Source organism: Montipora foliosa, chromosome 3, assembly GCF_036669935.1.
Source record: "Montipora foliosa isolate CH-2021 chromosome 3, ASM3666993v2, whole genome shotgun sequence".
Classification (NCBI taxonomy): Eukaryota; Metazoa; Cnidaria; class Anthozoa; order Scleractinia; family Acroporidae; genus Montipora; species Montipora foliosa.
The window spans coordinates 40,488,393-40,513,392 of NC_090871.1; the positions used below are offsets into that span (position 1 = coordinate 40,488,393).

The following is a 25,000-nucleotide window of genomic DNA, read 5'->3' on the forward strand; positions in this document are numbered from 1 at the left end:
CTGACGGCGATATTCTTCCTCGTGCTGCCCTGAAATGAAATCCACGCAAAAGATGAAAATAATATTAACAGGCACTGCTCCACTGCCAAGTTCTTTAAGTTTCCTCTGGATATCAGGGGTCCTGTTTTCGAAAGTCCCGCAAGTCTCTTCAATGTCTTCGTTTTCCATTACGCACAACCCAATACCTTCTCAAACCTTCTTCGTCCAAACAAACCCGTTCAGAGGTTTGTAACCTATCGCCAAAAAAGGCAAGTAGTAATATGTCAAGTGAAACTTACAGACCTCTTTCAAAATGGCAACCAAATATAACATTGTTATGTTTTAATGCTAATAAGCCTTTCTAGCCTTATTCGCTTCAAAATTAGGGCAGTAGGTATAATTAGCATAAATACACAAGGATGTAAAGGTGGTCGCCTTTTATGAAAGTGGTCTATACTTAATCCTCTTCGTGCGTGTCCGCACATAAGGCTTTGGGTTTACCTGGAAATTTGGAGGCAATTAATTCCAGCGGACTTTGCTGAGAACCAAGTTGATCCACGTGATGTTGACTGAAGTAACCAATCTTGAGGTTTCTGCAGGATTGGCACAAATACAAAATGCAGTGTCAATAGAAAACGTGTACTTATAATAAGTTTCTCATACAGAATAATGTGCAATTCTCAACTTCACACCTTGACGTTTTTCTCCGGGTTCTCCGGTTTTCTGCTCTCATCAGAAACAAACATTTTGTTTTATTTTATTCAACCCGCATTAATTTGACTTAATTTTTTTGGAATTGTATTCAATTAGTACACCTTTACTTGGATACGTTGCCTCAAGACATAATAAGGTTTCTTTTATTCACTATTACTATTATTATAATTTGTTTCTCTTTATTTTATCAAATAACGTTATAAGCCCTTACGTTTTTCTTCCTGAGAACGAAAATGAACAAAATTTATATGTAAAAAGACGCCCAGTGAGTTTTTGCAACAATAGAATTTCACAAACGAGTTTTACAATCCTGTAGGAAAGAACAAGTTTGGGCCTCGGTATCACAAAACTGTTCTCTACACAGCTTTCTGAATTATACAGTTATGATAACAAAGATTTCATTCTCTTCTGTGAAAGACTTTTCAACTAGCCTATCAAATGAACCTGTAAGTCTTTGACTTCCCTTGGAGCTAAGATTCCAATCTCATCAAGTTCGAAATTCCTTTCCTTCAAACTTCAAGGCTGACAAATGAACCTGATTATCTACAGTCGTACCTATGAGCGAACTTCAAACCGGATACTGGCTCCAATTCACCAAGTAACAGCTTTAACAGTGTTGTCTTACCCTGCCCGTTTTCGCCAACCTACAATGAAATCAAGTCAAAAGTACGACCAAATCAAAGAGGTTCTCGCCGTTACAGCAATTATCGAGTTATATAATGGACACTGATGAACTCTACAGCAGCACTCTTTACACACTTGACTTTTTACAGTCCCAAACGATTTCAAACGCATGAAATTTGGTTCTGTTGTTTACCTTAGTTCCTTTTCAACCAAGTTGAATAACAACGTTTTGGTATATTTGGTTCATGCAGACAGTCATACCTTTCGCCTGTTCAGTCTGCGTATAAATAGCCTGAGGATCTGATCATCCTCGTGTCACTTATTCTTACAAAGTGTCCATGAACAACAGCGATAACAAATCGCAAATCTCAAGCAGACCAAAATTTCTAAAACAAGGTATGGCAACTTACCAACGCAATTCTTGATTCTTGATTTGCAGACAGACTGACTTTATTTAACACAACTTTTCCTTTTTCATAGTGGAAAGTCACCTGTGAAAGCAAAAGATATTGCCACAAATTCTCGGAAACAGAATCTCCAAGGTTGTTGATTCTCAAGTTCAAATAAAATGTTGTATCGTAGTTATAACGTTTCCGAACGTTTTCTTTTTTTGTGCGAAAACAATGGTCAAACCCTCATTTTCAAGTGATTTGGATGATGAGGGATGGTCATGGCTGGCAAACTGTTTCTTTTAATAAAATCTTACAATAACAGCGAGTCTGTCCAATTGACCGAATGCAAAAATGGCCGCCAACAAATTATTCTTTTGTTTTTGTGTTAATTAGCCTAACTAGCCTCGTTTTACAGCCCAAATTCTTTTAATTTTACCCGTGTGAACGAGGCTAGTTAGGCTAATTAACACAAAGACAAAAGAATAATTTGTCGACGGCCATTTTTGCATTCGGTTAATGTTGGACACGAAATGGAACAACTCTGCGTAAGCCACCAAGTAACGCCTTTTCGTAAACATTTTGAAACGAAACGAGTGTAACGTTATCATAGTGTAAACCTTTCAAAAAGGAAAGACGTCAGTGTAGAAAACTGAAGAAAACGCATTGGTGCAGATAGGGGAAAATGGAGACTTTTGGAGACAGAGATAAAAAGCGTTGGAGAATCATCAGTTTTTTCCATCGTTTTTTGAGCCTTTAACCTAATAGTGTGGATAAGTAAAAGCAAAGAATTTCGAAAACGTGGTTTGAAGACTACTATTGAACAATCCTCATCAAAAGATTTTTCAAGGAACACTGACGAGTTGCACTGACCTCATCCAGTTGTAAAATGGGCGGGGACAACTTCTCACAATCAGGAAACCTGCCATTACAGAAATATTGTGTTGGCAATAAGCATGAAAGCAATTTAATCGTAGCTCGACCTGAAAAGAATCAAAACCTATTCTGGACACTGGATTGAGAGTGACTTACTTTAGAACAACCGGTGGATCCACCACAACGGGCTGAAGATCAGGGCTGCAAACAAAATACAATTGACAACTAGTCAATAAGCACAAGAAAAGACTAAAAGGAGAGAAAACACATTCTTCACTGTTCCAATGTAAGTAAGAAACATGGGAAGATCAGAAATTAAATTAAATTATTATATTTCATCCTCTATTACTATAATAACTATCATTATTACTGCTGTATTTATGTTGCGATAATTTGTTCTAATTTTTTTTTTTTTCACAAACAAGAAAATCTTGCTCGAGTTTGAACAGAATATCTCCTACATGTTTTTTTCGTTTCAACACAAACCGTAATGTTAAGATCTGTGATATTCCGTTTGGTAAAGGGCAGTACAGTTACACCAGGCCTGCTTCAACTGACTACACGTCAAGTTGAAAATCTCCGACTACGAAGTCGATTTTGCATATTACCATCAAAAAGCGACTCCAGCGTCAATAGCAGTTTTTCTTACATTTGACAGCAAAAGCTGCTGCTTATTGCTTCACTCTTTTGAAATTGCTGTATGGGCTCATCAACTTACAGTTTCTCCAAAGCCTTTAATCTGCTTTGTGCCAGGGAAGCTCTTTTTGCATTATATCTCCATCTGTCGACAAATGCCTGGCGAATTAACCATAAAACTAAATGTCTTTGTAGAACAAAAAAATCTGAAACTAAGATGATTTTTGCTGGTTCTTAATTTTGACTGGGGCGGGGGTGCACACTTAAACAAAACAGCCGAAGAGTTTTCATAAGACTTTGAGTGACTATAAAATACTAGTTGAGTGTACTACCATAAAAAAAACACGATGTTCTCCTGCAATTCGGTGTGAATAGATAATATAAACAAATTGCGATTTTGAGACGGCAATACCACATTATATTGACGGCTAGTTGGGAGAAAATATGTAAACTAATCAACGCGCCTGATCGAAATTTCAATTCTTTCTACCTGCGCAACGTATTTGTTTGCGTACGTCAGCAACCCAATTCAGTGCAACGACGTCAATTTCAACATTAGAACCAATCACAGGCCGCAAAAGTGAGACGGCAATACCACGAAATATTGACGGCTCGCGCATAGGCAAAACTATAAGAAGATCGCTATACTAGGGAAAGTTCCCAAATCAAAATGTCACTCTTACATATCAGTTCCGAATTCTTTTCGATTGCAAAGTGAGAATGCTTGCCTGGGATGATTCGAATTCCGTTTCCGCTAAAAGGAGACTATCACAAAGGTACTCTGATACTCAGAAAACTTTAGGAAAGTCGAAACGCGGTTACAGGGTTGTGTATAAGAACGCTCTCTAAACGTAATTGGCTATCAACTGGTGACACGTGATAGGCGATTGGCCGATTCGCTTTGCGTTACAATTCGCAAAGCGGACCGGCCAAAATCTACAATCTAAGATGTAATCTCGTGCTTGACACAAATGATAGACGCTGTTTTCGCAAGCCACAGCGAAGTTTAAAAGCAGCAAGTGACTGCGGTATTTGAGATCGACTGCAGCGGAGCCAGGTTTGAACATCGTATGTTCACGGCATTTCCGAATCTCAAGGGAAGTACCCTGACAACTTGGCAAGACGGTTCCGCAAAAAAATATTAAGTTATAAAACATTGACGCAGACAGCCGAATACTGTTCCATATTACAAGGAAATCTGGTTAATAGCCACCGACGACAACTGTCTGTATTTTACTTCCTTTACTTAATCGTACATTAAGTCTGCATCCTAACTGTACAAGGAACTCTTTCAATGTGACCTCATTCACTGTGACACTTAATTCCCAAGCGCCCGCAATGATTTCTGGGATTTTCGTGCCTCAATTCGCTGTCTGTCCCTGTCACATACACTATGAAGTTTCTCTTTTCTCCACGCAACAAGTTACTTGTCCCTGCAACATGACAACTCTAATTTCGGGGTGCTTTTTTCCCTTATTTGTCGCGCCAATAGCCCAATTTTCGATACATTAAAATTCAGTCCTAAACAAAAGACATCAGCTCGAGGCATTGGGGAATTAATTCATACACAATCCTTAAAATTTATTTATTCCCCAGAGCCTCGATATGATACCTCTTGTTTAGGACTGAATTTTAATATATCGAAATTGGTCTATTGGTTTGGCAATTTCGTCCTTAGTCCCATGCTGGTTGCGTAACTAAGGTAATGAATGAAGGTTAGGCTCGACCACAAGCTGCTGTTTCAGGAAGACCGGATTTGAGGCAGCAGAGAGAATGACGGAAATCGAGTCTAATGAAAGTCTGCAAGTCTATGATAAACATACCTGTAGATGCTGTCTGTGCATTTGCTGTGCCTCATATTCACGTTGTTGATTGGTCAGCTTTTCTGTCATGCTTTTCACAAAATTCTACAAACGATAGGATTTCCATAAAAATTAAAGATATTTCTAAATACAAATCCTTGTACATGTACATCACGATCCGGCCTTCATCTGAGACACGCCACGATTAAGTCCCGCTCCAGTTCACACTAATACCACCCCCCTCCCTTTCTGTTTTGGGTACAAGTTTTTTTCTTAGAGATAAGAGGTAAATACAATTTCAATAACTATTTTGCGATCAAAATGTGTACATGTAATGGAAATGAACACCACAGGTGACTCTTCTTAGGTCCCATGCATATGTGCAGGACAAACATTAAGCAGTTCACTATACTCTATCAAGGACCACAAATCTGGAATGCTTTCCCACTTTCAATTACATCTCTTTCCAGTTAATCTTCCTTTAAAAGAGAGTTCGCTGATTTCATTAATAATTAAATATTTCTCACGATAAAAAGCAAATAACATAAACAGTAACTATGAAGCCATCAAAATAGCAGTTTGAATTTTTCATTTCGTTTTCTACGCTCACCTTCTGCTGTAATTGATTTCTTATTCACGTATCACCAAGGAGACCTTTCAGTATAAGCCTTACGATTTTTTAGAGGTCTCCTCGCCGCTTAATGTATGTTTTAAAATTTATACAATTTCGTATCGTGGCAAACAAAACATTGATTGATTGATTGATTGATTGATTGAAGCTGTTAAAGGCAAATTACAATATTTTAACAATAGTTGCCACTCAGCTACTCGGAAACAGTTCCAATTAAAGACCTAAACGAAAACCACTGGCTGTCCGCTAAATGTAAATATGACTATTTGTATAACATTTCCTTTCAGAGGGGGAGGGGTTATAAATTTGGACAGTTGTATGATATCCCTTTCTTGATTTTTCTCACATTTCTATACCTATTTTTAAAAGGCTAAGAATGACCTTTAGTTGATGTTTTCATGTGATACACACCTCATAGTTTCCTCTGTATGTTTCCAGTCTTTGTGAATGCATGTGAATGATATCAGTAGCAACAGCATCAAGAAAGCTGCGGTCATGTGATACAACCATCAGAGTGCATGGCCAATTCTATCAACAGATACACACAATACGTCTGACTTTGACAAATGCAACTCTGTAACAAAGAAATTTCTTTTGGCACTAATTATAGTAATAAACCATAGCAATAACCATACAACTCACTAAAAGATACTTTTCCAGCCATAATACAGCTTTTAGGTCCAACATATTTGTAGGTTCTAAACAAGAAAACAACAATCAGGTTACACACGAATAACAAAACATGGCTACAGGTCGCCTTAACTCTGGTCTTTGCGTTGGCAAATTTCACTGGAGCGGTTTTCAATTGAGTGTCCAAAGTAATTAGCGAATTGGTTTGGTTTTGCATTACTTCACGCAGTGATTGGTGCACAGTTTTCGCGCCATTTTTTCAACCAATCAGAAGGGAAACCAAACCAAACGTGTCGACTACGTGTAATTACTTCGAGTTTTGATTGGTTTACTGGACTGTCTTCGTCCTTTTTGATTGGCCAAAGTAATTACTTTGGTTTTGGTTTTACAACACTCAATTGAAACTCGCTCGATAACGATTGTCACTAGATGGCATTTCCGGAAATTCCTGTGATTTGTAACCAAGAAAAACCACCTGTCTTGTTCTAATTTCATAAAGGCTCTGAATTACCATTTATACCACACAAAGTTGGTAACAGATATCGAAATCCCTGTAAAAAACGAACAACATTGAACACATGCTGGTAAAAAATCTTGCAGGATATTTGAGGGCCACTAAGGACAATCAAAAGACTGCTTACAATAGTAATTACTATTTTTCACATTGACATTTTCTATTTATAACTTCAGCTTCCATCGCTTTGTATTCGAAGTAACTGAGGATGGTAGACGTTTCTGATGAAACATGTATTACAAACTCAAAGGCTTCGTCGTTTTCCTTAAATTCTTTATTTGTCTGTTACTATCAAGACCGTTTGGAAATAATAATAATAATAATAATAATAATAATAAATCTTGTTTGTTACTTTCTCGGAGGCTACCATGAAAAGCTAAGGAAAGGACTAAGCTCAATAACGAACACTGACAAAGAGCAGTCATTCTTTATTGAACGCTGTCAGAGATGGATTATCTGCCAGAACGCAAATATAGTTAAGTAGTTCTATGAATATGTATAAACTGTTTGAATGTAAAGAAAATAATGAAGAGTAACTTAACCAGCCCAGACCCATGTCCGCAAGTTATGTAATCGATTCGTGAAAACAAAAATGAAATCTTCCATAATAACAATCAGCTTCTACGGAGCTTCTTCACCTTCCCAGAACTTCCGGAGGTAGAGGCCTGAGGTCTGTGAAGTCTGAGTACAAGTTGACTAAAGTGAAGGGCGCTGTCTAGCTTTTCTCAGACTGAGATGATACTATGTCCATGGCTAGAGCGTTTGAAGAGAATTGTGTTTGAATGGGAAGAAGATCTCTCAAAAAGGATGCAGCGAAATATGCAGCGGAAATGGGCATAAGTCTAAAGCTCACATACCCTGACCCAGAGGTTTACAATGAGGTAGGAGAGAAGATCAAGGTCGAGGTAGTCGGGATGGAATGGCGGAAGAAAGAACAGAGTAAGAGAGAACAGGAGATACGAGACCAGCACTGGCAAGGGAAGTTCTTCAAAGAACGGTGGGCGGATGAAGATCTAGTAAATTGCTTCAGTTGGATTCATAAGCGAAAGCTTGCCACCTTGTATACTATCGCGGGCATCTTCGAGCTATGTGACCAACTACTTTTAACAAAACTGTACCACCAAAACAAAACAGGAATACTTTCCAGAATGGATGTCAAGTGTAGCTTATGTGGGAAGGCCCAAGAAAGTCTACCACATGTAATATCAGGTTGCAGTGCACTGGCACAGGGTAAATACCTCGCAAGACACAATGGGGTTCTGAAGATTCTTTTCTTCGAACTCCTTGTGATCTTAAGCTCATAGAGAAAACTTTGCCCTGGTACTCCCAAACAAATCCTAAACCAGTATATCACAATGAAAGAGCAACTGCTTTTTGGGACGTTCCCTTGTTTGCACATAACACCAAACTGAGAGCGAATCGGATTGATCTGAGGATCGTGGATATGGAGACACGAAGGGTCACCCTTCCAGAGATGACCCGCCCCTAAACCAAGTGCAGAAGCACCACGAGAAAACCAGTAAGTAGGCACCGCTGCGGCGGGAGCTGTCCCAACAATTCCCTGGTTATAGAGTAACCCAACATAACATCATGGATGTCTTGGGCGGCTACTCCAAGGATACGGCCAAAAGCGTGCGGGAGATGCTGGGAATGCAGAGAGCGGAAGACGTCCTGCTGCAAATGCATAAAGCAGTCGTTTTAAGCACCTGCATATCGCAAGATCTTTCAAGATATGTGCTAAATAGTGTAGATAGCCTCGGATATTGTAGGGTTTGCGCGGTGCGTGGATTTTAAAAGTTAGCTTACGAATTTCGGGTCCTAATGCTTATTTTATTTTCTAAGGGTTTCACAATGTGTTGTTTTAGGTTCACAGAGGTTTGTTACACACTATGCACCTTATCTCTGTTTAACATCTATGGCATCCTTCCGTTTTCACTGCCAATAATGATAATGATAATGATAATGATAATAATAATTCAATATCTATATCTTCGACTTCTAAAGGATAAAATACCACCTTTTTCCTTAACAAATGACCAAGAAGAGAAATCATCTCACCGTCAAGAAGTAAGAGATCTGGCCTGAAAAGCAAGACCAACAAAATATTGACTTCAATTGGCCAAAATTAAAAAAATAAAAACAGTTCATATTATTTTGTGGTAAAAACTGGTACGAGACTCTCAGCCAATTCACAGTACTCATTAATTAAAAGCTAAAGCTTGGGTTCACAAATTACCAAAACAAGATCCTTACACAATAATCAAGACATAGGTAACTACTTAATCTGAAAGCTGCAGCTTACCGACTGAACAGTGTCCTTGCAAGAGCAAGCCGCATTCTCCAACCACCAGATAACTCTCTGTGGATAAGATGAAAGAGAGTGTCTAACAAATTCATTATTGACTCCCACAAGAGAGATTTCTCTTCCTTTTATGTCCTCCACATCCTAAATGCATCACGACACGCTATATTGCTTAGTGATGGGTCAAAAGGACATTTGAAAAATCAGATTCCTACCCAGGATTTGAACCTACAACATCTGTAACAACAGTTGAACGCTCTATTAGCTATAAGTTGTTTACTAATTAGCTTCTTGATCTACAATGTGCATCACTGGTCTGCGGGTTCTACAAGTCATACCCATCAAATTTTAGATGAAACTATAGTGATGCTCCAGTGACTGGAACAAACAATATTTGTTAAGAAGCTAATAAAGAGAAGCCACCAACAAACCTTTCTAGCTTTCTTTATCATTCTTTAACCCATTGACTCCTAGGTCAGCGAGACATGATATATTTTATTCTGTTTAATGCCAGATGATTTTACTTGTCAGTGGAGGGGGGGCAGTTCAGGAGTTAATGGGTTAAGACATTCTGACTGCCCATGTAACACCAAGGAAACAGCCTACAAGGCTTTAGTAAGACCAACTTAGAATACTGTTTGTGAAAGTAGGATACGTGTACAGCCAAGGACATCAACATAGTAGAAAGGGTTCTAAGGTCAGTCTTCTGTAAACTTATGAAGAAAAAATCTTCAAGACAGAGCAGAATTCAAATTTGAATTTCAGTCTTGCAGTTTTATACTGATTGCACAGGACCCTTGCTGTGTGATGAGTCAAAAATAAATACTAAATGATCAAAGTTCATGGGAAAGTGTAAATGTAAGCACTGTAGTTTATTCAAGCTACACTGTAGATACATGTCTCTTAACTCACTTGTCCCTTGCACCCATGTTGACCTTGATTTTTTCCTCAACATAATCAAAGACAAAGACCAGTTGCACCAAACTACAAGTAAAGTGAGCTAAAAAAACATTGTCTTGAAACAATAATAATTATTATTAACTTTCTACCTTGTTTGTTGACCTTGCATTTTTGTTGAAAAGCCAAGTCCAGCAAGTATAGAAGAGGCCCTGAAAGAAAGTGATAAAATGTTGGGTGTTGTCAGGACCATTATTTTGCTGGTAATGAGTTATCCACTAGTTTACCAAAATGGTAAAAATGCTGCCGAGGGGAAGGGAGATGTTCAATTATGCTTGCGGTGATTTAATGATGGTTCATGCAGTGAATTGAAGGGAGACCCCCAACCTGGAACCCCAACTGGACCCCACTTGAGAGAAGAAAAAAGCATAGATGGTTTTTCACAGTGACGTCATCAAATTCTAACATTGAATTCGCAAGGTCTCCTGAATTGTTATGTAAAGAAGGTTGGAGATGACCTAGAAATAAATCTTTTTCCAAGTTTCCAGTCTCGTGATGCCTTTCGTTTTGAAAATACAGCATTTTGGATTACCTAATTGTCACAGTGCATGACACAATGAATATTTTGTTTGAAAAAAAATGTCTACATCCCTTTTAATCTCAGCAGTTTGAGCCTTTCAGGTAGATTAGGACATGTGTTCAAACACATGTATTTCATCTCATGAGGGAAAAATAAGAACTTTCATCGCAAAGTGAACTCCAGATGTTTTCCATTTATTAACAGGCCGCCATATTGGTGGACCGTGTGGAGTCTCCATACAAAACTCTATAAAGTTGTTTGAAACACTTCAAGAAATAACTCAGAAGCAATGTACCACACAGACCTGAGAATTGGAGAGGTGGTTAGAAGATTTATTTCCTACTGTAGCTACAACATTCCAAGTTCTTGGCCTTCTTCCTTGGAATTTACTTTTTTTGTTGCATGACAGTGAAACTATCTATAGCTTGAGGATGAAAAACAGAGCAGGCTCTGATGATGATGCCTTGAATCTTAATTCCTCCATTTGCGCATAACCACAATTCCTTGCATTAAGAGGAAAAATGTTTTTTTCTCCCGATTAGAGAGCTGCCTCATTTGTTTGCTTCAGGCTCACTCACTGCGGTAGCAACTAGAGCAAGTGCATTTTGGTGGGAAAGCAATAAATAATAATAATTTATTTGATAACATTCTGCCATGTTACAGTGCAAATTATTCCAACTGGCAGGTTGACGGTCTTTTAATGAAAGCTCATACACTGAATATTTCACCAAGAAAACAGTCCGATTTCAAACACTCTAGTTTAAAAGCAAAGACCACATGACTGAAAAGACAGTATGCTAATATGTATAATGCTAAATTACTGGGCCCGGGTGTTCGAAAGCCAATTAACTTAATCCAGGATTAGCGTAAACTTTTGTTTCATGTTTTCAACTTTTTGGTTAAACTTTCTTTTACTTAGTTTTGTTTTTCAAGATCGACATCTACTAATGTAAATTTTATCCGGATATCAGCGTCAAACAGCATTTGGGAGTAGAGAAATAAACTTCTTGGTTAATTTTTAATCTGGGATTAGCATTAATCAGCTTTTGAACAACCGGGCCCTGGAGTACTTGCCACAATTTCTGTTCAATTGTGTTGGAATTAACTCTACCCTCCTAAAATTGACACTTACAAATTTCACTACATCAAACACCAGTCAATTTTACTTGTCAATGGTGGCCAGTTCAGGGGTCAGAAGGTTAACATATAAAACCACTCAAACTCCCTTTAATCCTTTCCCCTCTAAGATTGACACTTACACATTTTACTGTCTTCCGGTAATCCCAGACGATTTTACCAGTCAATGGGGCCAGTACAGGGGTTAAAGTGTTTTTCATGCACAATGTTTTTTCTTTATAAAAGAACAAGTTTGATGGTGCGCTATAGCCTAGGTTGAATAAAACAGTTTTTACTGGGTTGCCAGTATGGCAAAACCCAGTTGGAATCTGTCTTTAATTTCGTCGTTTTTTTATTTTTCGTTTTTATTTTTTTCCATGTCGGTAAAAGTCTTTCCTGTCACTCCCCTGCTAAGTGGTGTCTTTGTGCATAGAGCCTTCTTCGCGTATTTTCTTGGGATCGAGAGGGTAGTGGGAAATGCGTAGATTTCTCTGGTAGACACAGTAGAACGATTAACTTAACCGGCAATGGCGTTGAAAGTCATGTAACGCGAATGGCGTTTTAGTGGATCTTTGAACAAAATGTACCCTTATGAAGCTCAATAATGGCAAGCGTATTGGATACTGAACAAGACAGACACTGTTAAATGTTGTCGAATGTCAAAAGCGACGAGTAATGGACTTCGACAACAGTCTGTCGCCCGTCGAGCCGTAATCAAAGTGAGCTGTCTTCCTAAAATTTTGCCAAGTGTGGTGTTTTGTACAACACTGAAACCAAATAAACAGTTCTGTGGTAACTCAGTATGGGTTCAACAAAGACAGAGATGGAATCCATATAGTGGATCTGTTATCTCAGTTGTCTCTCTATTTGTATTTAGCTGTTCTCAACTCTGCACAGTCTTCCGGTATAACAATTGGAAATTTCACTAATAAGTCATTGACAAAATATACCCTCATGGAGCTCAAGAATGGATCGTCAATTGGATGAGCAAGACAGCGTTGAAAAACTAAATATCTGGATTTTAAGCGACGAGTAATGGTCTTCAACAACAATTTCATTTTTCACCTTCGGATATCAAGTGAGCTTTGCTTCTAATATTTTACTAACTTGGTATTATATAAAACACGGAAATCAAATAGCAATTTTTTTATGGATTTAACAAATTCACATTGAAGGAGGAATCGAACGCCTCCAACAATGCATCACAGTGTTTACTCAAGTCGTATCTTAGTTGTCTGACAATTTACATTTACCGGTATTTTGTACTCAACTCTGCAAAGGTGTAAACTATTTGGAAATGTGACAGTAAAGAATTATTTGAATGAAAGTTGTTGTCGCTTTTGTGCTTCACTATTTACTGTCAAGGTTCCGAGTCGAAAAGGGTTTGATGTGAACTGTCAAAAATGTATTTAATTGCATCTCTTGTTTGCATGCACGCAATTCAAATAGGAAGGTTTTTTTTGCCTCTAATAGTAAATATGTTGTTTGTTTCGATTAATTTTTCGCTGGTAAAGGATTTTGCTGTGATAATTCCAGCCTTTGTGAACTTTAATATCATGTTGTGTAATTTTCGAGCTTAACAAATTTGCATACGTGTGTCGAAATGTGATACGGGAGCATTTTTGTGGTATAGTGTACCGAAAATAAACAGGTCTGTTGGAAGCTTGCTTGAGTTTCAACAAAACGACCCCCAAAATCGGCAAAAAAAATCTGACACTGATGAATAATAAAGTACCTGCTATGCCCAAAACAATGGAATTACCTGGCGATAAATAACCTCGTCTTGGAGAGTAAAGTTTTGACTGTCAACCTGAAGAGTTGGGCGATTGTGATCTTTGTGTTGAATTCGCACATTTCTTGTCAAACTTTATAAAACTTGAAAGAAAAAGAAAACTAACAAAAACAAAAAAACGGTATCTGTGTCAAATGATGATTTGACACAGATGCTTCACTGTTTCGCAAGTATTAAAACACGCCGCAGTAACTTCATCACGGCGCCCGCTGAATCCGATGTCACTTTCGATTTTGCGCTTTTACTTGTGCAGCCAAAAGTACAACAGCAAAAATCTCCCAAAATGTTTGTCGCTGATCGTAACTTTTTATATTGGGGGTTAAAAATTAATGTTGTTTTCATGTCATAATTGTTGTTGCTGATGGCAAAATATTTTGTTCTCAATCGACCGTCCAGAAAACTTCCTTCTGCTCTTCCCAAAAACTTTGTGTCACTATTTATTTACTTTTGCATCAATATTTGTTTCGCATAAAGCAAGCTAACAAAATCAGTTCTTTGCTTGGTCCGCATTTGTTAGCGTTCAAATAGAATTTTCGGTCCAATGCTTCTGTTTTGAGGGGTATATTATTTTGGTCTCCCATCCAGATACTAACCCCGCCGAACCCCTAGGGGTTAACTTCAGCAAACTTTAGTACAGTAACAAAGCTGTCAGATGCTCAGAGAGCACGCTTAAACTTGTAGTGAAAAGAAGTTGTGAGGGAACTTGAAAATTATCAACACGTGAGCCCAGAAGCCAATGTTTCTCGCTTCTCTTTTATTTGTTATTCTTCAGAGACTGGAATGCTGTAGTTCAATACCACACAATTCAGTGCCTTCTGATTTTCTGTAACACGTACCACAGGCAACCCAGTGTATGCTTCACGGAAGCATCTCGTTCTGGCTTTGTTTAATCCACGGGAAGTGAAAATGTCAATACAGAAAGCAGTGGGGAGACAATAATGTTATGACTTAGCCTGCCTGTTTGGCGTTCCATCTGTTCTTCTTCGTTTCTTTTAATTAGTATTTTCTCTTGATTACAAATCATGATAAGCTTACCTTGCTGGAGCTTTATCAGCTTCAATTTCCTGCAATCTTGCATAAACCTAAAGAAAAGAATGGACAGCTGGCTTTCCCATCATTCAAGTAGTAAATTGAGGTTCCAATCCTTCATGTAAATATACATGTACATGGCAATAAAGTCACAAAAAACAAAAGAAGTCACAAAAAAAGCAATAACAATAACAATTAAAAAAAAGAATGATAACAATGGTACTAATAATAGCAATAATAATAATAATAATAATAATAATAATAATGAGGTTACTCAAGAGATGTCAGGAAGGCACTTAAAGAGCTAGTGGGAGATAAAAGTGACACAATAGCTCTGCAGATAAAGAAGTCAGTCATTACAAGCTCACTCAATATTGCAAGGCGCTTTAAGTTTTTTAAATAAGGATACTACTGTAGGCGTTTTATTACATTTAAGTGTTTCCATAGTGATGAATAGAAGTTTTAGTATTTACATGTAGATTGAGGATTTTATGAATAGCAATTAGGTTTATTTAATAATAATAATAATAATAATAATAATAATAATAATAATAATATCAACAAAAATAATGATAATAAGGGTATTAAAATGCTTACACTTGTGTTATAACAGAAATCAATTGAGCGATTAAGTAAGGATAAAGCATCAGACGAAGAACTTCCTGGAGAGGAGAGGAGAGCTAAAAACCTAGCTCCACCAGATCTATGCTACCCATGATGCACTGGTGGAAGGCATGGCAGACATACTGACAATGAAATGTGTTTTTACACAAAACCAACACTAACCTGTGCTAATCTAGCACTGGCACTGTCAGCAGAAGCCTCATTTTTTTGACTAAATGGAAAGAAAACAACTTTACTGTATTGGTACATGTGTTTCAAGTGGTTAATTTTTTGTCTACAAATGCTGCATCCATTTTTCTTCATAATTAGGCTTTATTAGCTCTGTATTAAAGTGCACATAATCTCAAATAATTTTTATTTTTGATATAAATCTCCACATCCAAAGCAAACATAAGTTATGTCATCATCGTGTCCCAGATTTTAGCTTTTTCTGTACAGTGTATTCTGTACAGTAATTTGGACCCACCACTGTGACATGAGAGGCCTGGGTCTACATTTGTATTCTCAATTTTGTGTCACAAACTGCTTTGCATTCCTGCTTTCAAAGACATTTTGCATTGCAAAGCAGTTTGTGATGTAACATCAAGAATAGAGCCATGCCTCTCACATCACATCACAGTCATGGTCTTGCCAGGCAGACAAAAAGTGAAGTTTCGAGGTAAGAATGGCAAAGCATGTTTGCTCTTGGTGGGGAAATTAATATTGTAGATGAAAAATAATTGAGTTGAGGTGCACTTAAAACGTTTTGCTATATTTTAAGTGTTTTAATAATTTAATGGACTAGGTATTTTTTCTGTAGTGCTTTTTCAGGATTCTTCAATACCTGAATGTTGATTTGTGGTCAAGAAATAATAGAGAGAGAAAAATTTCAATCACGTTTTGGGTTAGTAATAATTTTACCTAAATCAAGTTCCCAAGTTGTAAGAAGTGCATGGTATTAGAAGTACATGTAATTGTGAAATCAAAGATCTTGTAAAAATAATTTATGCAAACACCTACAATCTCGACCAAAACCTGTCGAGACAAAAGAACATCTGTGGTACTCCAACAAGTTATCCAAATGTACCGCTAGAGACCTGCCCTTTTCCCTCTCCCCCCCCCCCCCCCCAACCTCAATGTTGATTTCTCTTGGGCAGAAATATACTGTAGAACATAATTATGACGATACTCAGAAACACTGACTGAGGGGGGGAGGGGAGTGGGAAGGGGAGAGTAAGTAGGGATGTTTAAAAATGAAGGCGAATTTGTGTTACTGTCTCAACAGTTTTGTCCGAGATTGTAGATGTTGGGCAAGAAACGCTTTCTCGGGATTTTCCTGTACCAAAAGGCCATATTTTTGTCAGAGGCAGATGTAGAACTACTCACTACAGGTCATTATACAGTTAACTCAAATATTCAATAATAATTAAATCAGCATGTTGGCCAGCAGTCAGCCAACATGTTAATGAGATCAGATTTATTACCATTACTGATATGATGTACTTCTGGATCATACCTTCCCTGTGTAAGGGAAAGAAGGTTTCTCTCCTCCTCTAAGAGTTTTTCCCTCTCAGTGTCACATTCTAAGACACTCTGAAGAACTTGCGTCTCATCACCACGGACCTGATGTTTTTAAAGCAAACAAGTACAAGTACAAATTTAGGAAATAAATAATTAATGGTCAGGAGCAAAATACATGCACACTGAAATCATCATCATGACCGTCATTTTATTATTATTATATATCATTATTATCGTTATATCTATAAATGCAAATTGTTTTCTTGCGGTTACCGGTACATTAATCAGTCAATGAAACAAACACGACTTTGAGATTCGACCCAATATAAAATACAAACAATATTATTATTTGTGAAAAAATAATTATTTCCTGCAGCTTCTAGGAAATTTCTTTTTTGTAAGAGTATGTACTGTAAACAAAATGAAACTCAGGGTACTAATTAAAGGATACATTGTAAAAATTTATTCTACAGCTACACAATGATAAAGAATACAACACTTCATTGAAACATTTGTCAGTTGAATTAAGTGAGATTACAGCTTTTTATAATTAAACTAGTGTTGATACAGATAGTACCTCTTGTGCAACACAGAGAATGGAAATGTGAGATGGAACAAATAACTCCCGCCTGCAAATAAAACAATTAAGAGCAAAGACAATATTAACAGTCACTGGAGATTGCACATTGTATGTGGCACAAAACATTTATTACAATGCTTGAAGACACCAAAAATTGCATCTCATATACTGTACATGTACTTTAAAAGTCTCTAATTCAGAGTACCCACACAGTAGCTTTACAAAAAATTTACGAACACAAGAAATACATGTCAGTTAAACTTGTGATCCAAAAGGAATTCAAAATGCATAATTTATGAAGTGGTTCAAATTCTTTCTTGGTTTAAAATTTTTTAAACCAGTTCAATTTGGATTTTTCACTGTCCACCTAATACCTGGGTGGGGGGGGGGGGGGTGGGGGTGGGGGACTCCCATATAAAAAGGGGAGGAATGCTCGTCAGAAATTCTAAATTAAACCCCTAAAGGAGACCAATCTGGGCATGAAAATTTGGTTTTATCAACGGAGTTGATAATGTAAATTGGCCACCGTACAGAGATTCTAAAAGCTGACGTTTCGAGCGTTAGCCCTTCGTCAGGGTGAATCGGGTGGCCAATTTACATTATCAACTCCGTTGATAAAACCAAATTTTTGTATACTACTTCCCCACCGATGCAGCACCATAGTTTCTTTAGAAACTACCCCCTTCAATCTGGGCAAAAGTTAAAACAAAGAGAAATAGAAAATACAGTGACTTTTAATGATGACAAAGACGTTGTTATCTAATACTTTCACCTACGTGAAGAAATGTAAAAGTGTAAATATGCACTTTAATATTTCTTCACCCACAACCCCAAAGGAGACCTTCACAGCTACACACCCAAAACACACTAAGTGAGACCAAAATCCGAAATTTACACCCCTAAGCGAGATGACGAGCATCCCTCCCCTTTTTATATGTTGACTTGCATGGCTCACCATATTGGCACTCATGAGTTGCAGCCATGGCTCCCACAGCTTTTAGATTCACAGAATACACTGAAGGCAAAGTCATTCCTCCCTGCGATGTTCACAATTTTAATGCATGGAAGCTTAAATTTATACAGTTTGGCAATTATTTGGCAGAATTGTGAAAATGGATGTAAGCAGGTATGGATGTTTACTATTACAGTGTATGTTTCAGAACAACTGCAATGCATTCAGGTAAAAGCTGCATTCTGGGAAAAAGTGGTGAATTTGAGAATTCGTCCTACCTTCTCACAAATCCAGAATATGTTGAATATGGAACAGACTTCAGAACAACTGTTCTGTACATTGTATTACATGTATGACCTTAAATTTAGTTAGGCGGTAGTTCTTCCATGCTGTTATTCTATTTTTCAATTCATTAGATTACATGTACATTTAGCAAGCTACGCAATTTTATTACTCTTCTCTATCAAGACTAATTGGATCTTTTGGTGTTATCTTAAAATATAAATTCCCTTAAATGTGTGCATTGCAATGCATGAGCATTGTACATTTGAAAGGTTTCTTTTACAGTGAAAAAAAAAACATCTTTAGTCACCAATTATGCAAGGAATCTACATGTCTTGTTGTTCTCTACAGTGTAGTAATTAGAAATATTTTGATAAGATAGTGGATTACAATTATAATTATTATTTCACCAAACGAAATTACAGTTTGAATGACACATTAATTGTGTGCACACAGAAGTATGGCCTGGTTTAATACCTTGAGAGCATATTAATTAGTGTTGTCTTTCCAATACCATTTCTTCCCACTAAACCATATCGTCTACCAAACACTAATGACAAGTCTGCTTCTTTCAACAAAACCCTGGTTTAACAGAAAACAATATAACCATTTATCAGACCAACTCTATTATAATGATTGATCACTGGACATGTCATAGAAAAATACAAAAGCAAGTCACACTTGGTGTGTTTTTCATAATTCTGCGGAATTCACCCTTAAGCGCCAACGGCCAAACTGCGTTTTGATTTTCATCAATCAAATTTCCGCTTGAAGGTGAAATTCAGTAGAATTATGAAAGTTGCAGCAACATGCTCTCATCACCATACGTTTAGGGCCAAAAAAAACCAACATTTTTGACACTAAGGCAGCATAAGAGTAGAAATTATATATAAAAAAAGGCCAAAACATCGAAAGCATATCATTATCAGTATTACTATCATTGTTACTGTTGTTGTTGTTGTTATTTACATCTTTTGTATTCAAACAAACCACTTCAATACAAAATTAAAGTTAAACAATATTTCATTATGTACAGTACAAAATACAAAAACAAAAAAACATGTTTAAATAAAATATAATTATTCATACAGGTAAAAGCAATGTACAGTAATTGTGTAATTTGATGTATAGAGCAAAGTAAAAACATAAATTTTACAGCTGTAGATTTGATATAGCTAAAATAATAAGACAGGGGTTTGTAATCAACCTAATTAATTTTAATTAGTTCTGCAGTTACTGTAGTAAACCTACCCCTGTAATTAACGGGCGTCACTAAACACAGGAACAGAACGGAATGGAACAGAATATACCAGAACATGCCGGAACAAGACGGAATGAAAAAAAAAAAATGGTACCGGAATATACTGAAACGAGCCCGAATAAACAAGAATGGTACTGGAATATACCGGAACGAGGAGGTAATTAGTTTGTGGTTCGCTGAACTTGATTGTGATTGGTCAATACACAATTGACCTGTCAGAATGAAATAAAAATGTTCACGGGTTTTCTGACTTGCAGAGTGAAAGCCGCCTCCAAGATCCATAGACAAAAAACAATATTAGAATAACATTCTGTTTCTCTTGCTACTATATTTGTTCACGAAAAAAATGTTACTTCCACAACAATTATTCATTTAGCGATGGATATACCTGTCAAATTTTTCTGGTAATCAAAGTGTTCCAAATGATACAAAAGGCAAAAACACAATCATGCAATTCCCTTAGGGAATCACCTGACACAACAAAAGCTGACTGAAACAACCGAAAATCAGTCAGAGCTAACTAAAACACCAAATTTTGGCATTTTCAGGTTCATTCTGGTATATTCCGGTTTATTTTGGTGTCATTCCACCTCATTCCAGTGCCATTCCAGTGTCATTCCAGCTCGTTCTGGTATATTCCGTTACCCGGTACCACTCTTGTTCATTTCGTCTCATTCCGGTGTTATTCCCTCTCATTCCGGCATATTCCGGTTTATTCCGTTCCATTCCTGTGTTTAGTAACCCCCTTAACTAACACTTTTTCAGCAACTAAAATACAAATGATTAATATTTTCATCATACCTCTCAGCATACGACAGATCAAAGTTCTGTATTCTGACATCACGACTTTTATTTGAGCCACTTGATTCAAGTTTGTTTTCTCGTTTACTGGAACTCTGAGAAGCTGATGCATTGTCTATTTGTCTGTGTTAAAAGGTTAAAAAGTAATGAAAAGAGTACCTGGAAATGGTTTGAGATTTTTGGGTCAGATTGTCATAACCATAAATGAAATAAAGAAACAAAAGGAAAACGTGGGAGGCCTGTGCATGGAGAAGTCACAGCCTCTGGGAATCAGCAGTGTGGGTGAACTGTTCACAAAGACAAATAAGAGAGCCAGGGCTACTTAGTCACAGCTAATTAGCCAGCAGATTAACAGCCACCTTAATCTGTAATTTTTTAAAGGAGGCTCTGATTCTGTACAGTACAGGATTTTGAAAGAAAGAAAGAAAGTTTTATCTTGGCCTTCTGATCATTTTCCAACAATAAAAAATGGGAAGTTTGTTTCTGAGATATGAGCAACTAAAGCCAAAATATAGGGGGTTTTGTTGGGCTTTCCTGTTGCCAAGCTAGCTTGTTACGTAACAATTATAATCACTGCATCTTGTTCAGGAATAATCAGTATTTCAAATGGTACCATAACATTGCTGTTGTGTGATAGAGTGTGTAGTGCCAATCTTTCTATAGAGAGTGTCTCTTCAGAGCGTTGAAAATGGTTAGAGCCACCCACTGACTCCTGGGGGTTCCCCATTGACGACTAAAATCGTCTGGCGTTAAACAGAGTAAAATACTCTGGCGTTAGACAGATTGAAATACTAAGTATGGCTGGTTTAGGTCGGATTAGGGTTGAATGGGTTAATGGGACATTTTTCAGTGAGTGATTAATGTAGTTTTCAAGATTTAAAAAAAGGCCACCAAATTAGTTTTGAAGGGGCTAGTGAGCAATGCCATACCATTACTATGGCAACAAAATAAACTGAGCAAAAACAGTCTCAAAAATTACCTTACAGTAGTATGTACTAGATCAATACAGTAACAAAGCATTGCCAGCCTACTGACAGGATTGGCAGTACTGTAATATTTTCCCTCTTGGAAACCCATTACTACCTGTGGAAAACCCATGAGAAGTCTCCTTACCATTGACAGAACATATTAAGACAGAAAGCCTCCATCAGAAAGTAAATATACAATGACCTGAGGGATGACTGCTGAGAGTCAACTGCAGCTTACCTGCCCTTGATTTCATTGATGGGTTGAGTATCCAGAGATCTTTTATCGTGCTTGGCTTTCAATTTTGCTTCAGCTTTTTGCAGTTTCTTCTGATCAACAACCTGAGGAAATACAGGTAACATATTCAAGGTCAGGTACCTACATATAACAATCTCAGTTTCCTTAAAATGATCATTAATAATAAATTTTATAATTTTTAATTACACAGTGAAATGTGACATATGTTATGTTTTCAACTTTCTGTTTGTTAAGAATGCGTAACCAATAGACACAATGTACCAGAGAAAACTCAAAGAGAAGACCTTCGAAGATCAATAAAACTTACTGTGTTGCTTTCCCGTTTAACTATCCAAATACTTGAAGTACATGTATCTGTTCCAGTGGCGTCTACATTTCAATCATAAATATAATGTATGATAAAGATTATATGGATTGCACTGCATAAAATTATTTATGAAAATGAGAAATTACTGTAAAGGCCAAACAATAATGTGGCATTTACCCTCCTGGCTAAACAGTGACCTCTTGGTTTCTCAAAGAACTTCCTACAGTGAGATCTCACTTTGTGCAAATAGATAGCCAAGTATCAGAACCAATGTTCAGTATCAGATACAGTGCAGACCAGAAATATGCGTCCTACCCAGACGCAAAACGCACGCGCGTTTTTTGCGCACACGCGTTTTTAAATGCGCGTTTCCAAACGCGCATTTGATGCGCGTTTTTTCTTTTGTTATGCAAACTCGTATCGTAGATGTGATGTTCATTGTTCCACGAAACAATAGACAGACGATAAAATGAATATTTAATTTCTGTGATCAACTTACCAGAACATTTCAATTGAAGAGCGGTGTCAACTGACCATTGTGAGTTTTCGAAACGAACCTACAAAGTTAAGATCGATGCACAGTTCATCGTCGGCCCGTGCGTCCGTGACTTCGCCATGGCCAATGTTAATAATCAAGCGATGGAATACATTCAAGTTTCATGTTCAACACGCTCATTATAACACTAACTCCGAAAAAAAGTTGCATAATTTGCAAAACAGGCAAGTTACGTGCAAAACAAGAACCGAGACGACAATGACACGTGTGCGCCCGGAATTATTATTTTTTTATTAACAGGGTCGCACAAAACAAAAATTTAACATACTTTGAGCTTTGGATTCTCTCTTATTTCACTCACGATAAGCGAACTAATGCTTGAAATTCACTTGGAAAGCATGCAACAAACTGAACTTCGACCGAAATGTTTTATTATCACTGGCGGCAGATCGAAAGTGTCGCCGATTGTCTCACGTAAAAAGCAGCTCAGATCATGTCACGCAACACGTGCGAATTTAAAATTCGACTTCTGAAGCTGGACATAATGGTTGACAAAATGAAATTATTGGACTACAAAAATCCGAAAATAGCAGCTAACCTTGAAATTTAAGGAACTCAATCATTTCTCCGTTGTGAGAAATGGGAATGTTCAATTTCCTTGTGAAATACGCCGTTCGCATGGGGTCCTGGCGTTCGTAATTTGCATAAACATCCGATTTTTTTCTGCGTCCAATTGAAAGGAAAACGAGTGCGTCCCAGGACGCAATGACGCACTCTGGATACATCTCTGACTTAGTTTTAAATTCTTTCGACATTCACTGAATGAAAAATAATAAAACTCTGTTTTGTAAAACCATCAATTTGAACAAACAATATTTTGCATTCATGAGTAACTGAAAGAAAATAAAACAGCCGGCAACTGAAAGTCGCATGTATCTTTGAATGAATTCGGCTTTTTTTTGGGTTACACAGGGTTTCACTCCGTATGCTTCCAGCCAACCCCGCGTTAATTCTCCTCCGTAAAGCTTACAATGTAACTAAAGAAAGAAATTGGTGCAGAAGATATCTTAAAGGGGAGATTTTTCAACTCCGAGCGCATTCCAGTGAATCTTGCTGAAGTAATACAGCTTCAATTCGCAAAAGGACACAATGCCGAGACGCCTTTTGAATGTCACGCACGCATTACAAAAATTATTTTGAAATATACGAGAAAGTACCGGTATTACAGATGGCGTAAGTAAGTTTTGTTTGCGAATGAATATACTCCTTATTTCGTTGATTTTACTGCATTTCACTGCGCTGTTCGTCCAAGTCTTGCTCTTAGCGATATTTGTTATTGATCGACTAACTTTACTGACCGTCGATTTCTGTTGGCAAAACCGATGTCTTTCAAATTGAAAATAGTCCTGTTTTACGTTTTAATCACAGGAAAATATTTATTCCCCTCATTATGTCATTTGTTGATGCAGCGAGAAGTGAAAGTAATTTTCAAATGTCTGAAATTAAATATGAAGCGGAAGCGAGTGCATTGTTGACTCGAATTTCACTTGGAAGCACGCGTTATTTGAAATTTTGTCAAAGACTTCACTGTTGACATAGCCATTGTCTTGCGCTGAAACTAACAATAAAACTTAAACAATGAAAAGACAATGGGCCAACTCATACATACTAATTATCTTTGATGAATGCGCGTTTTTGATGCGCGTGTTACAAACGCAGACGCGTGTGCGCAATTTTCGTATGCTCGTTTCGCACGCGTTTTTTGGCACGCATATTTCTGGTCTGCACTGTACCAATGTTATTTACGTAATTAATCTGTCTGATCTGTACTTTTGTCTGTACTACTCTACTGCCTGCCTGATTCTGCTTAAGCAGCAGTACTCTTTTTTAAAAATATTATTTACGTGAATCAATATTGAAATTAAGGCAAGAGAGCGCACAAATAAACTGTTGTTGTGGTTGCTGCAGACAGTATCGACTACTTTAAAATACACAATACATATAGTTTACGTCATAGAAAGTGCGGCGTACGGGGCTTTATTCACGAGTTGTTTGTGTCAAAAACCCGAACGAGCGAGGAACGAGCGAGTGAGGGTTTTTGACACAAACAACGAGTGAATAAAACCCCGTACAAAGCACTTTCTATGTCGTGAACTGTTTATTACACATAAGACGAGAATTTTCATTAACATAGTTTTCTGAACGCAAATTAGAAACAAAAACTCACTAACAATACAACCAAATGCAAATTTAATTTAATTCAATGACAAAGTGCGATTTGCACGAGATGCACGAGATGCACGAGTGATTGGCATGGAAACGCCTTTATGCTATCGTTGATTGGTTATACTTCCACATGTGAAATAGCTGTACGCCATTCTGATTGGCTGTATAAGCCTTTTCTACATGTGAAAATAAAGCGTATAGATTTGTACAAATGAGCTTTATGGAATAAAATTCTC

At 37.3% G+C, this 25,000-nt stretch overlaps 1 protein-coding gene across 1 annotated transcript in view; it reads right to left on the minus strand.

The window, feature by feature from the left end:
- Window positions 1-25,000, minus strand: part of LOC137997420 (ATP-binding cassette sub-family F member 3-like) — a 38,414-nt gene that overhangs the window by 3,785 nt on the left and 9,629 nt on the right. Inside the window, exons 4-24 of the mRNA XM_068843393.1 lie at window positions 22,043-22,104; window positions 21,718-21,818; window positions 20,512-20,634; window positions 18,927-19,031; window positions 17,213-17,264; window positions 16,631-16,737; window positions 15,298-15,346; window positions 14,518-14,564; window positions 10,147-10,206; window positions 9,098-9,154; window positions 8,854-8,876; window positions 6,294-6,349; window positions 6,063-6,179; window positions 5,042-5,125; window positions 3,301-3,377; window positions 2,739-2,783; window positions 2,580-2,628; window positions 1,728-1,808; window positions 1,249-1,337; window positions 481-572; window positions 1-29 (exon numbers count right to left, since the gene is read on the minus strand). The exon at window positions 1-29 is cut by the window's left edge and continues 104 nt beyond it. Of these exons, the coding sequence (XP_068699494.1) occupies window positions 1-29; window positions 481-572; window positions 1,249-1,337; window positions 1,728-1,808; window positions 2,580-2,628; window positions 2,739-2,783; window positions 3,301-3,377; window positions 5,042-5,125; window positions 6,063-6,179; window positions 6,294-6,349; window positions 8,854-8,876; window positions 9,098-9,154; window positions 10,147-10,206; window positions 14,518-14,564; window positions 15,298-15,346; window positions 16,631-16,737; window positions 17,213-17,264; window positions 18,927-19,031; window positions 20,512-20,634; window positions 21,718-21,818; window positions 22,043-22,104 (1,505 nt within the window). The remainder of the gene's footprint in view (window positions 30-480; window positions 573-1,248; window positions 1,338-1,727; window positions 1,809-2,579; window positions 2,629-2,738; window positions 2,784-3,300; window positions 3,378-5,041; window positions 5,126-6,062; window positions 6,180-6,293; window positions 6,350-8,853; window positions 8,877-9,097; window positions 9,155-10,146; window positions 10,207-14,517; window positions 14,565-15,297; window positions 15,347-16,630; window positions 16,738-17,212; window positions 17,265-18,926; window positions 19,032-20,511; window positions 20,635-21,717; window positions 21,819-22,042; window positions 22,105-25,000) is intronic.